The 16,094-nt window shown below is 41.5% G+C and overlaps 1 protein-coding gene across 2 annotated transcripts in view; it reads right to left on the bottom strand.

The window, feature by feature from the left end:
- MICAL3 (microtubule associated monooxygenase, calponin and LIM domain containing 3) overlaps positions 1 to 16,094 on the bottom strand; it is a 441,368-nt gene that overhangs the window by 32,851 nt on the left and 392,423 nt on the right. For both annotated transcript variants that reach the window (XM_030213784.1, XM_030213786.1), the window contains 2 exons: positions 14,064 to 14,171; positions 7,360 to 7,453 (listed from right to left, as the gene is read on the bottom strand). In XM_030213784.1, coding sequence (XP_030069644.1) covers positions 7,360 to 7,453; positions 14,064 to 14,171 — 202 coding nt within the window. The remainder of the gene's footprint in view (positions 1 to 7,359; positions 7,454 to 14,063; positions 14,172 to 16,094) is intronic.

The raw sequence follows: 16,094 nt of genomic DNA, 5'->3' as shown, positions 1-16,094 counted from the left end.
TTTAGTGTAAAGTTAATGGGGGTGTCCCCATGATTTTGTACAAATCCTTAAAGGAAAAGTACAAGCATACTTTTCGTTTGAACTATGCACATCTTTAGGATCTTAGAATGGGCGTTTTCCAAAACACCCTCTTACCCAGGCAAATCCGTATTAACTTATGCAAACAGATTATAAAAACTATCCTACCTTCTTTCATTGTGTTTTTTTCTAAAGAATTTTTCTGCTAGGTTGGTGGTAGGAGTCACCAAGATTGTTAATTATCAAAATCTGGGATGGAGAGAGTGTAGCCTGTAGGCCTAAAATTAATAGGGGACAAAGTCTGAAGGTTTGTCTAGGGTGTCTAACACTCTTGGCACCAGTCCCGAGGGTTCTTTTTGTAGTGATGTTATGCTGAAATCTGGAATCAAAGGTTACAATTATAATATATAATTTACCAATTTGCTCTTCTCAAGAATAAAGTTTAATTTTTCCCCCTTGAAATGTTCACTTATTAACATTACTAAGTAACGTTCAATAAAGGCAGTATTATATACCAGGGGCGTAGCCAGACATCCAAGTTTGGGTGGGCCTGGACCCAAGGTGGGTGGGCATAACTCCGCTTTGTCCTACAAGTGATTTGGTTTCTCCCTCTCTCGCCTGCATGCCATATGGTCTTTCAAACCTCCCCTCTCCCCCATATACCTTTTAAATAGCAGATTTTCACCGGCAGCAAACAGTTGTTGGGAGTTTTTGGCTGGTGGGGCTTGGGGTCCCTGCCAGCCACATTATAGGTGTGCTGCTACTTGGTGGGCCTGAGCCTAAAGTGGGTGGGCCTGGGCCCACCCCAGCCCACCCTTGGCTACGCCACTGTTATATACCACTTCAGGTGGGCCTATTCTAGCTCCTAGAAATGGGGATTATGACTATTAAATTAAAATAAATGAAATAAAATGTCTTGTCTTCAGCACAAAAGCATTAAGGGGGTAAGTTTTGGCACATTTTATATATGTAAGCTGGTCTTTCTCTATGTAAAACCTGAAAATAAAGCATATTTAAAAGCTGCCCTTCTCTCCAAAGCGGGTAAAAGCCTGCACACTGTTTATCAGACATGCAGTGCTGTGAACAAGTTTTGCATCACCTAAGCAAAACTTCACATTTACATGTTTAGTTAGCTCACAGTCAAGATATGTCACAGAAACATATAGGTAGTATAAATCATTTCATTCAGAAATTAATATTACATTCATTTTGAGTGGTTTTATGAAATCTTACTTTATATATGTAATATCAGACGTATTGTAGAGTTTGTAGAATGCATGGATTCTGAACCAAACTAAGACTGAAATGGACCAATCAAATAATAGGGTTATCTTATCTTCCACAGAAATGCAGAACATTTAGCCAATCACACAGTTCAGACAGTATAAACTTTGGTAGGAAATACCAAAACATTTCATTCTTGTTGGCTAGTCTGGAAAGTGGTTCAAAGATAATAAATTCAAAGTGCCAGCTGCATTTGCCTCAGGAAAACGAGTTTGTGTGGTAATTTTGCATGAGAAGGGAGTTGAGAGATTGGGAGACTGATTATATCCAAACTTTGTAGCAAAGTATAGACATAAGAATCATACAAAAGCATAAGGAGTCTGGCAGCTTGAAGGGCAGATATCACTGTGGGAAGAGAGGATTGTGTGTTGCTCAGGATATCCTTATGCAACAAGAAGCTCACATCTGCTCGATTGATATTTTCACGTCAACTGGAAGGAGAAGATGCTTGGAATTTCGATTGAGGAAAAGAAATACTCCAGTTGGAGCAAGAAGAAATGGGAGAAAGTGCTATTTAGTGAAGAAGGAGCTTTCTACATCCTTGGAAATGATGAAAAAACATTTGACAGAACGTTCCCAGGAGAAGAATATAAACCAGAGTGCTTGAATTTCTTGATTAAGCATCCAACAAAAGTATTAATCTGGGGATGCATGGCAGCCAGTGGAGTTCAACTTCACATTATTGATGGGATAGTCAATGCACACAAATACATTGAAATCCTCACCAAGTGCATGCATCAGCTCAGCAGTTGTTTCCTGGAGATGACTTCTTCGAGGATGACAATGCTCCATGCCATTAAACAAAAACAGTGGTAGACTGGAAGAAAAGATTCAAGTGCATACAATTGAATTGCCAGCAGAGTCTCCAGGTCTCAATTCAAATGAGTTTTTACAGCATAAGGTGTCACTGGAAATAGCTAAGAGACAGCCAGTGAACAAAAGGGAACTTATTGAGTCTCTTGCTGCCTGGAACTGTCACCACTCAGGAACAATTCCTGAAGCTGGTGCAACTCCATGCCAGAGAGATGCTGACAGATAAAGAACAAGGGTTGGCCAATAAGTATAAGAAGCCAGAATTGTTCCAAATGGCCCTATTCAGGGCCAATACAACAAATAAAAATTCCTAGATTAACATCTTTTGATACACACATTTGTTTTATATGGCACAGCAGTCAAGACAAGCTCTCACCCCCCTGAGCAAATACAATCTTAGTTGACATTCTGATAGAAATTTATAGTCAGAAAGAATGCATAATTGAATTTTGATAGTAAGCATGTGTATTGTCTTGGAATTCTGGAAAAGAATTTGCCATACTAGCACACAATCCTAGAAAATTCATTTTATGACAAGGTAATATAAAACGTTTTCACAGCACTGTACTTTTAGTCATAGGAAAAAGGGTGATGTCAAGTGAAATTCTTGTGTATATTCTGCACCTGCTACAGAGCAGACATAAAGTATGGAGGTACAAAGAACCTATATATATTCCACTGGTTTCAGTTTTAAATTAGAAACTCTTTTGAAAATCAGCTTCCAGGTCCACACCTGCAAGGCCTTCAAGCCTAGCCTATAGTTTAAATATTGACCCCTAAATGTTAAAATCTCCACACAGATCAATACTACTTAAATAAACAATGTTAAAAAGTATTCACAAATCATCTAGAACAAGCAATTATTCAGACTACCTGTGCTCCCTTTAATTTTTTTCAATTTATCCCTCATGACACTGTTTCTATTGTAGTGTCATTAGGAATGTTTCCATAGTTGGCAGTCAAACTCAACTATGCTTTCCATACCTTTCTGGGAACGCTCTAGATTTCAAGAATTTGTACCAATTGTTGGTTTTCCAGGAACATACTAGAAAGCTCTGGACAAAGCAATCACCTGCTCTATCCCTTCCCCTATTGAGGCTGCCTGCAGGGTACAGGCAGCCTCAATGGAGGTGGGGTGGGGCTGGATAAGGAAGAGAATTGTTTTCTGCTCAAGCTTTACCTACTTCCTTCCTGTTCCCACAGATGGGCAGGAGGTGAGGCTGGAGCAGGTCAGGGAGTGAGGCAGAGGATGAGGCAGCATGTGAAGACACACAGGAAGAAAGAAGCAGGACAATTGTCTGCTTTTGTGTGTTCACTGCATCCTCACACCCTTCTCTTCTATGACAACAGGCCTCGTGTGGGGAAAAACAGGACGGGCTGGAGCAAAATAGTCCAGCCTGTAACTCTCTTGTAATTTCAGGACTCAGCTGATGGCAGTATGGATGAAGTTAAAATGATACATCCTAGAGCACAAGTCAGGGAACTGTGAACAATTTATAGTGGAAAAGGAGAAGGGGAAGAATGCTTGGGTCATCCCTGGAAGAAGACAAAATGTATATATGAATTAATGTATGGAGAGGAGGTGGAAAAGAAAGCTGATCCACATTCTTCCCTCTCCCCCCCCCCCCCCAGATAATTAATTGCAATTTCAGGATGATCAAAATTCAGAAATTCCCAGGTATCCCTATGTCAACTGTCTCAGGGTTCATGGGCCCAACTATTCTGATCAGATGGCTTTTCGAAGTAGGGAGTCAGAGGTAGCTCCATTTCCATGGATATGACAGATGATCTCAGAGGGCTTTCTGTAAATGGGTTCTCTGCCACCTCTTATATAGAGCTCTTGAGCCAAGGTGGCCTAGGAAATTAGTTAGGGCTGCTTAATTCCTCAAAATCTGATCAGGTATTGTATGAGCAGACTTTGCAGTTCCTTCCCTCTCAAAGATTGCAGATGTTATCTGTGTACTGCCTGTCCCAAATTAGAATGATGGGTCCAGGATGTGAATGTTAATATATCTGGAGGTTGCTTTACCTCTCCTCTTGAGTTATGCTTTTCTTTCCTCTAGCAAAATGTGCTTGACGTGTTTAAATTTATCTTATTTAGCCCCTCATTAAAGGTAAAGTAAATTATAGTTGAAGGGCCAACTACAAAAGCTTGTTTAAAGAAAATGCTGTACATAAATCTGAACAGAGGATGAACAAATGAACAATGACTCCAACAAGCATGAATTTTAAGAAAGAACATGACAACAATAAAAGACATACACGAGTGGTTCCCAAACCTGGTCCTGGAGGCACCCCAGCCAGTCAGGTTTTTGGGACATCCACAATGAATATTCATGAGACATCTGCAAGCACTGCCTCTACTACATGCAAATCTCTCTCATATATATTCATTGGGGATATCCCGAAAATCTGACTGGCTGGGGTGCCTCCAGGATCAGGCTTGGAAACCACTGACATACACTGTTTATTCCCAGATTGTTCATCCATCTTTGGTCTTATGCCAAATCTAATTTTTTTCAATATATTTTCACACGGTCAATTTTTTCAGGAAATTCAACAAGGAAAGACAGGTCTTGGGGGTTTAGGTAGGAGGATTTATAGATTTATCTGAGGAGTCACAACCTGAGATGGTATTTCAGTTGACCAGTTCTGGAGGTCATTCTAATCAGTAGATCAAAGATTGACTGAGGAATTATGTTCGAAATTTGACAAAGGTTCCTGTAAATTGGGCCAATGTCTAGTTTATATTTTGAAAAACCTCCCCACACATTTTATTATTATCTTTACTGATTTAGTTAATCAATTTTTAAGGGAAGGGAATATGCCGGCTCAATTGGGATATATTTTGTAACTCTGTTATTGAAGGGAGTAAAGCTTGACACAAATCCTTGTTCAAATTATTGGTTCGTGGCAAATATCCCATTTTTGGCTAAGATGGTAGAAGCAGTGGCAGGGAGGCAATTACAGAACTATCTTTCTCAATATCAAATATTGGATAACAGACAGTAAGATTTACGGCCCAGTTTCAGCACTGAAACAGTGCTTTTGGCACTGAAGACAGAACTGAGAAATAATGTGGATAAGGGTTTGTTGAAAATGGTCATGCAAGTGGACTTGTCTGCGGCCTCTGATTTGGTCAACCAGAAATTCTTTAGACAAGATTGCCCTAGGTAGGACTGTCAGGTAAAGTTTTAAGTTGGTTTTCAGGATTTTTAAAACATCGTACATTGCAGGTTTTCTGGAACAACTCTGTTAAAGCATGGAGTATGGATTGGGAATTCCCAAAGGGCTCTCTATTATCCCTTATTCTTTTTAATGTTTATCTAAGTGAATTACATCAGTTACTTCATTCTTTTGGAATAACATATTTCTCCTATGCGGATGACATTACTTTATTTCCAGTGAGGTTAAATTTTCAGGAAACTATCAATCAGATGATTAGCGTGTTTGATAGGATTTCCCAGAGGATGTTACTGAATGACTTAAAGATTAATTCAGGTAAAACAAATATTTTATAGGTGGGAAAACTGGAGGCAATAGTCCCGGAGGGGATTTGGAAGCAGCTGTGACTACATAGGGAGAGCGTTCACATCTATAGGAGGCATTCAGTAAGTCTTCTTTTCCACAAAAGCATTACACTGAATACTTTGTGGGATGCAATGGTTGGGATGGAACTGTCCTTTATCTCAACAGCTCTTAATGGTTACTCAACAATTTTCAGAGGACTATAACTGGGTCTCTACATTGGAACAGAAAGCTATTGTTGCAGAAAAAAGAGTGGAGACTTTGGAAGCTAAGATTAATGAACAGTATTATTTATTACTAAAAGATAATATTCAGCTACACCACAAAATAGAGAATTTGGATAATACCTTAAGACACAAGACTTTGCGTTTTATACATTTTCCTAAAGTTTAGGCTGAAAGTCCTCTGATTACCTTAAAGAAATATTTGGTGGAAATTTTGACAATTCCAGAAAATTTGTATCCACCAATATCTAAGATATATTTTATTCCATCTTTTTCAAAGAAAGAAATGGATCAACCAGCAGATGCAGTTACTAATTAAGATGTCTTATATGATTTGTTAAATTTTACTCAAGTCATTGAAGCGGATGTGACTGAAGTTAAACCTGCAGCTTTAATTGTGTCCTTTGTATTAGACCCAGATCGTGGTTGGGTCTTAAAGCTATTCTTCCGCCATCGTGATTCTACTTTTTTAGGTTGTAAAGTCCGGCCTTTTCTTGATGTTGAAAAGGTAACCCAGAAATGTCATCAGCAATTTTTGGTCCCGAGGCCGTGTGTATTACAGTTGGGTGCCCTCTTTTGGTTGAACTACCCATGTGTCATTAAGTATAATTCTGTTAAATATATATTTTTGATCCTGGACAACTAAAAAAAACCTTTTGGACTCTGTCACCTCCTGTTGTCTCCTGTCTACCTCTGAGTGGTTCCACTTCTACTCAGTAATTAGTATTGGATGAATTTATCTCTTTCATTTTCCTTTCAAATGTATTATTCCTGATATATGCCTTGTCCCGGTTTAGTGGTGGATTTAAGACAGATTAATTATTTCCTGTGCTATTTTTCAAGCAATTTTATTGCCTTGCTAAAATGTCATTTTGTTACAAGAATGTAAGTCTTGTATTTATATTGATAATTTCACTAAATAAAAAGTAAAAAAAAAATCTATATCTATATAATTTGGCAATGTAGCATTGTGCTCACACATGTGCTAAACCAAGTGCATTCGTGTAGTTGCTTATATGACATATGAACACACTACCTTACTTAATTTTAACTACGGTATAGGTATCTAGACAATACAGTTAATGAGCATTGCTGATGTGGCAAGTTCTGTGATGATCTCTTGTGAGGAATTACTCTTTGGTAACTGAAATCCCTGCAAGTTTCACTTTTAAACATTATTTTGGTTAACATGATTTTTAAAATGCTTACTTGTTCAGCCGGTCATACTGCAACAATGGCTGGGTATTTGACACCACCTTTAACAATAATGCAGTGGATAATGCAGCAGAGCATTATCAAACCATTTCACTACTACTGTGGGGAGAGCGGGCAAGAGAGAAAAAAAACTTAAGAAAAGTGGAAATCAAGATTTTATTTATAAATTTGATACCACTTAAAATGCCTTCTGCTTTCAGTTAAATAAATTGAAAAGCTAAATAATGTAAGTAATCTGCAAATTTTAAATGCTAAGAAAATAAAAAGTTGAAAATACCTGCTTCCCCACGTAGGGCCTTTTCAACAGCAACCCCCCTCTCTTCCAGCTGGCGCTGTTTCTCCTCCACTTGTTCTAGCTGCCGTTGGATTATCTGTCCAGAAGCAACAAGAGGAAGAAGACAATATCAGCAACTATTCTCCAAGGGAAACAGAAGAAATAACATTTTATCTTTTACCCAATCAAGCAGGTCGATATGTGGCCTGCAGTTCTCTGCAGCGTTGAATAAGGCTTCTTGTCCTAGTATTCAGCAGCAATTATACGTAATGGTCTTTTTAAAGACCATCACAGCTAACCACTGTGTCTCCTAAGTTTGTACTTTCTGACACCAGCACGCAGACTCCTGATGCAGGCCTTCTGGCCGAAACACAGCGTTGTGTTGAGTCGCTTTGATTTCCAACAAACACTGTTTTACTCAAGATTGTTTGCGTTCCTGTCTCTGGAAACCCTGGTCTCTATTCCCACTCTTCTCTTTTTCTGCAGTTCTCTAGCATCCAAGATTTCATATCTTGCTGATTGAAATTTACAGCAGATCCCAAAAGAGTAAAACAGATTTTATGCTGCTTATCCTAGAAATAAGCAGTTGATTTTCCCAAGTCCATCCTGATAATGGCTTCTGGACATTTCTTTTAGGAAATTATCCAAAACTTTTTAAAACCCTGATAAGCTAACTGCTTTTACCACATTCTCTGGCAACAAATGCCACAGTTTATTTACACATTGAGTGAAGAAATATTTTCTCCGGTTTGTTTTAAATTTTACTACTTAATAGCTTCGTTGCATGCCCCCTAGTCCAAGTATTTTGGGAAACAGTAAACAAGCAATTTAGATCTACCCATTCCACTCCACTCAGTATTTTATAGACTTTTATCATAACTCCCCTTAGCTGTCTCTTTTCCAAGGTGCTACCCACATTTAGTCAAAAGCAGATCGAAAAAAGAATGTTTTGAGACCTTTCTTGAATTTAGTCAAGGAGGATTCAAGACATAACTGTTCAGGTAGGGTAGTCCAAGAATTTGGAGCTGTTACGGAGAAGATAGTAGTCCTAACGGTATCAAAACACACATCTAAATGAATGTACCACAAGTAAATTCTTGTTTAAGGATTTGAGTGGTATGCATATAGAATCAGTAAACAGAACAAATGAAGCGGATGTCCTGGCTAAATAGTTGTAAAGGTCAGTAAGCGAGTTTGAACCACCTCCTAGCAGAAATAGACAACCAGTGTTTGACCAAACAAACCTTAAGAGAGACTACAGAACTAAAGGACATGAAATGAAACTGCAAAGGTGGGGAACTGAAAAGCACCATCAGAAAATATTTTTCACAGAGAGGGTGGTGGTTGCCTGGAATGTTCTTCAGTGGGACATGGTGGGGATGAAAACAGTGATGGAATTGAAAAAGATGCGAGATACACTCAAAGGATCCTTAAATGGGATGAGGATGGAATATCTGCTCGAAGTAAAACAAATGACTCACAACTAATTGAAAAAAAAAAAAAAAAAGAGGAGGTAACCTGCAAGGAGTGGCAAATGCAATCCTGGCCACCTTTCTAGGCAGACCAAATGGACCATGCTGGGTCTTTACCTGCTGTCATTAACTATGTTAGTATTTAAAGGAAACAAATGAAAAAGGCATTCTCAAGGGATAAACCGGTATGCTTAATCTATCAATGGTTGCAAATACAACCAATCAGAGAACCCACAGACAAGATGACTTATCAGTCACTATTTGTTAAAGAAATTAACAGAGGCCTAAGCTTTCACTCAGTTTTGTATAACAATAATCCTGCTTGACTTGTATCAGTCCAGTCTACACATCACCTGTAACCTATTCATTCAATAACATTGTTAAGTCTTGTAGAATGGAAGGTGTTTTTTTCTTCAACAATTTCTGCACTATATTGTCCTTGGGTCAGGCACAAGTTAGTTTAATTTTCTTGATATACCACTTTTTGAAAAAAGGAATACCAAGGCACTGCATTACAATAAATAAAATCATAATCAAATCAGTTTACAATATCAAGACTAAAAATGTAAAATAGCAGAAAGAAGAGCCATTTCATTATCAACTGAGAGCAGTAAAAACACACATTTGTACATTACTCAGAAAGATGCATAGTTTTTGACTGAATGTGTCTCTCACACTCCAGTTTTCTTTTAGTGCTTATATTTGCAAGGCCCTGACATACTCACTGAGTTATCCAATTATGGTTAATATAGGCTCGATATTAGAGCCAGCATTGAAGCCTTTTACATCATTCATTCTCTCTTATGTGAAGGACTCAGGATATATGATATTGCTATTATTGGATATATGTCTCCCAGCCCAAAGAGCAACTTTATAGCAATACTAGATGTGGAGTCCTTAGCGAGATGATATCAAAGCACCAATGTCCATCACCCATCTGGATGCCCAAAGACTTTGTCAGAACTAATTGTAATTGCCTTAAAAATATTCTTTCTTTTCTTTTTCAAGATAGATTATTAGTGGTAGTTACAAAGCTGTGGTAAAACAGTGTATTTTAATTTACTGCACGCGTCACTAATCTGCAGTACATCAGACTCTCCTAGCAGAAGTGATAGCCACTAGGAACATTGTCTTGAAAATCAAATCTTTGGTCGAAGCTGAGTGAAGGGGCTCAAAAGGAGCCTCTGACAGAGACATCCCACTCCTTTTCCCGAAAACTGGCCACGGCAGCCACTTGAACCCTAAGAGAACACAAGGCCAGCCCCTAATCCAGGACTTGCTGCAAAAAAATCAAAATGACAGGGACCTCCAAGGAGAAAGGGCCCATTCCCTACACCAGGGATCAAAAACATGCCAAACCCAGACATAGGGCAGGGATATGGAGGACTTCCTGGAATGAAGCAGTCTAGAGACTACTGAAGGAGAAAATCTTCACCTCACTTCTCTAGTTGTCTCCTTTCAATGGCCAGCCCATAAGCCAAAAGGGATCTGGATCTTCCATTTCTACTGGCTCTTGCCAGAGCAGACACCACCCTCTGGGGAGTAGCAACAGATCCCCCACCATAAGGTGCCGCAGATCTGCACACCATGCCCCTTCTGGGGCCAGTAGGAGCACCAGATACAGATGACACGCTATCCTGCGCAAAAGCCGACCAATAAGAACCCACTGGGGGAAGACAGAGTAGCCCCTCCACTAGCCAAGGCTCAACCAGGGCATCTATCCCCTTGAAGGCCGGGTCTCTCTGCTGGCTGAAGAAGTGCTCTGTCTTCACATTGGCACGAGACGCCAACAAGTTGAACAGCGTAGGCTCTCAACAGTCCACCACCAGCTGAAAAGCCTGGTGACTCAGTTCCCACTGTCCTGGAGAGATCGACTGAGAAAGTATACCTGTACACTGTCTTGCCTGCAATGTGGACTGCCAAAAGGGCCTGCAGGTGGATCTCTGCCCACCAGCAGAGCGAGGCCACCTCCAGGGCCACAGCCCAACTCCTGGTGCCTCCCTGCCTGTTGATATACACAACTGCTGTGGCATTGTCCGACATCACTCTGACCGCCTACCCACTTATCAGCAGCAAAAACTCCCGCAGGGCTAGGTGAACTGCCTAGGTCTCCAAATGACTGAAGGACCAGGAAGCCTCCTGGACTAACCAGGAACCCTGTACCACCCAACACAGGCAATGAACTCACATCTAGGGTATCCAGAATCCACTGAGGATCCAGAGAGACCCCCCTGAGTAGGTGCACCGAACCATCCCACCATGCCAGAGTAAGCCTCACCTTGGACAGAAGCGGTAAAGGGAAGTGGAAATTGTGCGAGACCGGCGCCCACCAGGACAGTACTGTAGAGTCTGCATGTGGACCCTCACCCAAGCACCACCTCCAACGTTGCAGCCATAGAACCCAGGAGTTGCAAATAATCCCACAAAGAGGGGATCAGGAACTTTCACAACCGGCACACCTGCAACCAGATCCTCACAGCTCACTCCTCCGGAAGAAAGACCATTCCCTGGGCCATGTCAAAGTGAACCCCCAGATATTCCAGGGTCTGCAAAGGCACCAGATAACTCTTGGACCAGTTCACCACTCAGCCCAGCGACTCCAGAAGGGCAATGAGCTGAGATGTCACCATGCTGGTATCTCGCACCAAATTGGCCAATTGTCCAGGTAGGGATGGACCCTTATGTCCTGACAACAGAAGAATGCTGCCACCACCACCATTACCTTGGAAAAGGTGCTGGGTATAGTAGCCAGTCCAAAAGGCAAGGCTTGAAACTGATAATTCTGGCCTAGCATATTGTGCAGACAGGTGATGGGAATATGTAGATTAGCCTCCATGAGGTCCAAAGAGGTCAGGAACTCTCCCAGCTGCACAGAAGCAATGACCAAGTGCAGTTTTTCCATCTCAAAATGCTGGACCTTCAGACAAGCATTCATCTCTTTGAGATCCTGGATGGGACGGAAGGCGCTGCCCTTTTTTGGGACCATGAAATAAATGGAGTAGCATCTCAGGCCATGCTCTGCTGGTGGAACAGGTGCCACCATCCCCAAGAGTAAGAGCGGCAGTCTGGTGCTTTTGGGCTGACGCACAAAAACAACAAAACAAGCGGAAGAAACTCAAAAGGACCAGACTGAAACAACAGATAGTAAGTGCACCAAAAACGTTTATTGGGACCCTATATGGTCTGTGTTTCGGCCAAAAAGGCCTTCTTCAGGGGTCATAGGTGGGGAAGCCAGAAAGGTGTCTGGAATTGGATGGGTGAACTCCAAGGAGTACCCTCGCTCAACCACCTCCAAGCAACACTCATCATGGAAGACAGACAACCTGCCTCCCATCAGGACTGAGGTACCTGGCGCACCCTCATTGGGAAGGCTGTACAGGGGCTGGGACACTTGGAACCTCAAAAGGACCAGAGAGAAGGACCTGCTCTGACCCCCAGACTGGGTGGCCGGATGCTGGACAGGATGGAAACAACCTGTCCCTTTAGAGTGCCCCTCAAGAGCAGTGGGTCGCTGAGGAAGGGAGGAGTCCATTCAGGGACTTCCACTCCACCATCATCATCTTGACGATGGCATTGTGGAGGGAAACATGCTTGAGGAGGTCCACCAGGCTTCTCTAGCAACAGATCCCCCTCACCAGGATCTACCACAGACAGACAGAGCATAGATAGGCTCTCAGTGACCTTGTCAATGAGATGAGGGAGCTCCTCTCTCTTAAACAGCCACACCATATGGAACCACTCTCCTCCTCTGCTTTCTGGGGAAGAGGGCCCTCTGAATCTGCTGAGCAGTGATAGTCTGAGGAGGGGGGGGGCTTTGAATCTTCCCCGGCCTCCTAAGAAGCCAAGGACCCCTCTTGGGCCCAAAATTGGCTCTGCATTGCTTGGATACCAGAACGGGACCCCACCAGTGGCAAGGACCCAGCAACAAATTGCATGGCCTGTTTACCCAAATGGGCTAATTGCTGGAGCCGGGGAAGGGGGTGGGGAAGGACCCCATACCCACTCCTAGATGTGAAGGGAGACCCATTCTGGTCAGAGGAAAGTATAGCCGAGGACAAAATGGCTGCCGTTCCCGCTACAGACACTGGAACTGTGCGCCCTGAAGTACTGGCTGAGGGATCAGGCAGAGCAGATCCAACACCCGCCAACCATCCCCCCCGGGCTATTTGCAAAGTCAGGAACAGCCCATCACATTGAGGATACAGAGAACCAGCTGTGCAAAGCTGCCGGTTTTTACAGGTTTCATAATGTCTGCACGATGGAATGTTACACCATATGGCAGATGTGCTGGGACCTACAGGATGATTGGGGCCTGCCTCAACCTGAGGTCCTGGCATCTCCGCCATTTCTCCTTGCTCTTCCACGTGCTAAAGCAGGAAAATCCCTTGCATGCAAGTAGAAGGGATGTCCCTCTCTATGTTGAAAGCTTTTTTTTCACTCTTAAAGCTGCAGAAGAAGCAAAAAGAAGCCCAATTCCCTCAATAGGTTAAAAAGGGCAGACCAGGCCTATAAAAAATAATTTAAACCTGGGGCGGCAGGGGGAACCCGGGGGGGGGGGGGGGGGGGTGATGTTTACACCCAAACAAGGTGTATGGACAGGAGGGGTGGGGGGATGGAGACTCGTATCCCTCAAGTGAGGTCCCATGGGACAAAGCCTCACACAGTGGAAATAAGTAGTGCTACTGGGGAAAGCAGAGCCAAACTCCATGCTCAACCAGGTTTTGTCCTGAGACCGGAACCCTGGGAGCGGCCCTTAGGCTCTACCATGCTGTGTGGCTGCGGCCAGTACAGTGGGCAGCTAGGCCAGGGACAGAGCACCAAACAGCACAACCTACCACAGGTAGATACTGGACTCTTCCAGGGTGCACCACAGAATATTACTGGTAATATCACTGATACAGTTCAGTCTTTACATCCACCTGCTGGTAGGATGGGATAACACCTGTCCCTGCAGAATAGTGACTGATATTGAAAGTGGATAATTCACACACATATGGTGAAGTTTTCAACAAATGAATATCAACTAATAAAAAAGGATTTTGTCAAGTGAGGTGTTCAGAAGGTAGAAACTTCTATGAGTAACCAAGTTTCCTTTTGAGAACACTGACAGTCTGTGGAATATTTGATATATTATCTTTAAGGAATATTTTCCATAACTATTGATGAAGACAGACAACAAAAGCTTATGCACAATTTCCTTATTTACCACTCTTGAGAAATGAAAATACTACCAACCTGGGCTCTGTGTAATCTCTTTAGTTCCTCTTGCTTGGCCTGTCTTCGAGCAGCTTTCTGCACTCTCCTGGTTAGCTTGGCATTAAGTTCTTCTTCTGTATAGGCTTTCTAGGCAAGAGAAATTAAAACACTTCAATGTACAGCATCAACATGATGGACAAATGACATTCAACTGAAAACCTCCCAACACCCAGAATAGCTGAAAATGCAAATTATGTAGTATACTATACGTATGTTTCCACTGCAGAGTCAACTCAAACCTAGAGACTTCAGCTTTCTCTGAGGAACCCATACAATGGTGAATACTACTTTTGGACCAGTAAAATGTGAATATTTATAAGCCTCTATCCATATGCAGATGTGCTAAAGAAAGAGAGAGGATGCCCCTTGGATATACCCAAAGAATAGAGTGAAGGGAGGAAGGCAAAGGAAGCTTTTTCACATTTTCCTTCGTGGCATTAATGACATTAGATAAAAGAAAAAATTTGTGACTATGATTAAGACAAGCCCTGAAATTTCCTGAAAGCTCTACCCCCATGTCAGATTTGTCCACTTCATCAGCAATTACTTGTAGTTTGATGATTAAAGAAAGGTTCTGCCATGGTCTCTTTCTCACTGAGTCCAGTTATAAAGATAATTATCACCAACACTACCAAACATAAATGTCAATGCTTACGGCAAGTGGCACACTATGGATTCATCAGGACAGAGATAAAATGATGAGGGAAAATATGAGAGACCGTATGGTGATTTCAAAAACAGCTACTTTTCTTTCTTAAAACAGCAACATATCTTACAACTTAATAACTTACATATCTCCCTGTGTTATTTTTTGCATTAGGAGCCTATTTATTATGCAGTGTTAGCAGTTAAGTTAGTGCTAACAGTTAGCAGTTAACATGTACTAATTTCTATAGCAACATCCTTATGTGGAAGGGGATGAGGAATGCGCCTTACAGTTAAGACTGAGCTAGCTACCGTGCATTAACTGTCAACACATAGTAACATAGTAGATGATGGCAGAAAAAGACCTGCATGGTCCATCTAGTCTGCCCAAGATAAACTCATATCTTGAATTTGTACCTGTCTTTTTCAGGGCACAGACCGTATAAGTCTGCCCAGCAGTATTTCCCACCTCCCAACCACTAGTCCCGTCTCCCATCACCGGCTCTGGTACAGACCGTATAAGTCTGCCCTCCCCTATCCTAGCCTCCCAACCACCAACCCCTCTTCCCCCCACCTGTTACCACCCCCTAAATAGATGTAGCTAACTGAACTGCAATATCTGCCATGTAGTTAAAATGTATAAAGAACGTTCTCTCTGTATTAACTAAACAGCTCATTTCAACTAGAGGTTCTGTAGTTCCTATGTATCAAATTTGGTCATTAACTTGCAATAACTGCTAAAACTTCACCACAAATTAGTAAACAGGCCTCAAAGCAGCTACATTGTATTCTCATTTGATACTTTTTCTTTTATATTATTCCTGTCTATTGTTTCTCTCATTGGTTGTTTGCTCTGAAGCAAATTACAGAGATTTTAGGAAGAAAACTTCAAAACTTTTTTTTTATTCAGTAATACTAGTTTTATATATGTTTATTGATGACTGTACAATTTTTTTTTCAGTAGAACTCTATATTACAAGAGACTGTATTGATGGCTATATATTATAGTTATTACACTCTGTGATCCATTTAGGATCAAAAGTGAATAATCAAGTTACACATTTAACACTTCACTAGTATACATATCAAGCCCTATCTGGCCCCGCTGACTCAAAGAGCTCTTACTTAAGTCCTTGCAATGCTGTTGATAGCATGAGGACTTAAATTCATTATAATGTATGCAATATTTAACTGAGAATCCTTGTATCTGTACATGGTAAAAGATCACAACTTACTTTGTAATGAACAAAATGACTAGGGATGAAAGTAGGCAGCAACTATTAGACATTTCACCTCATCTTATAAATTCAGTGTTAATTATAGGGACTATTATATATTTGCTATGCATTTTAAAATCTTAGGGCC

The sequence above is a fragment of the Microcaecilia unicolor genome, chromosome 9 (assembly GCF_901765095.1).
Source record: "Microcaecilia unicolor chromosome 9, aMicUni1.1, whole genome shotgun sequence".
In the NCBI taxonomy this organism is placed as follows: domain Eukaryota; kingdom Metazoa; phylum Chordata; class Amphibia; order Gymnophiona; family Siphonopidae; genus Microcaecilia; species Microcaecilia unicolor.
Note: the sequence above shows the minus strand (reverse complement) of the source record. Positions and strands in the feature narration are given on the sequence as shown.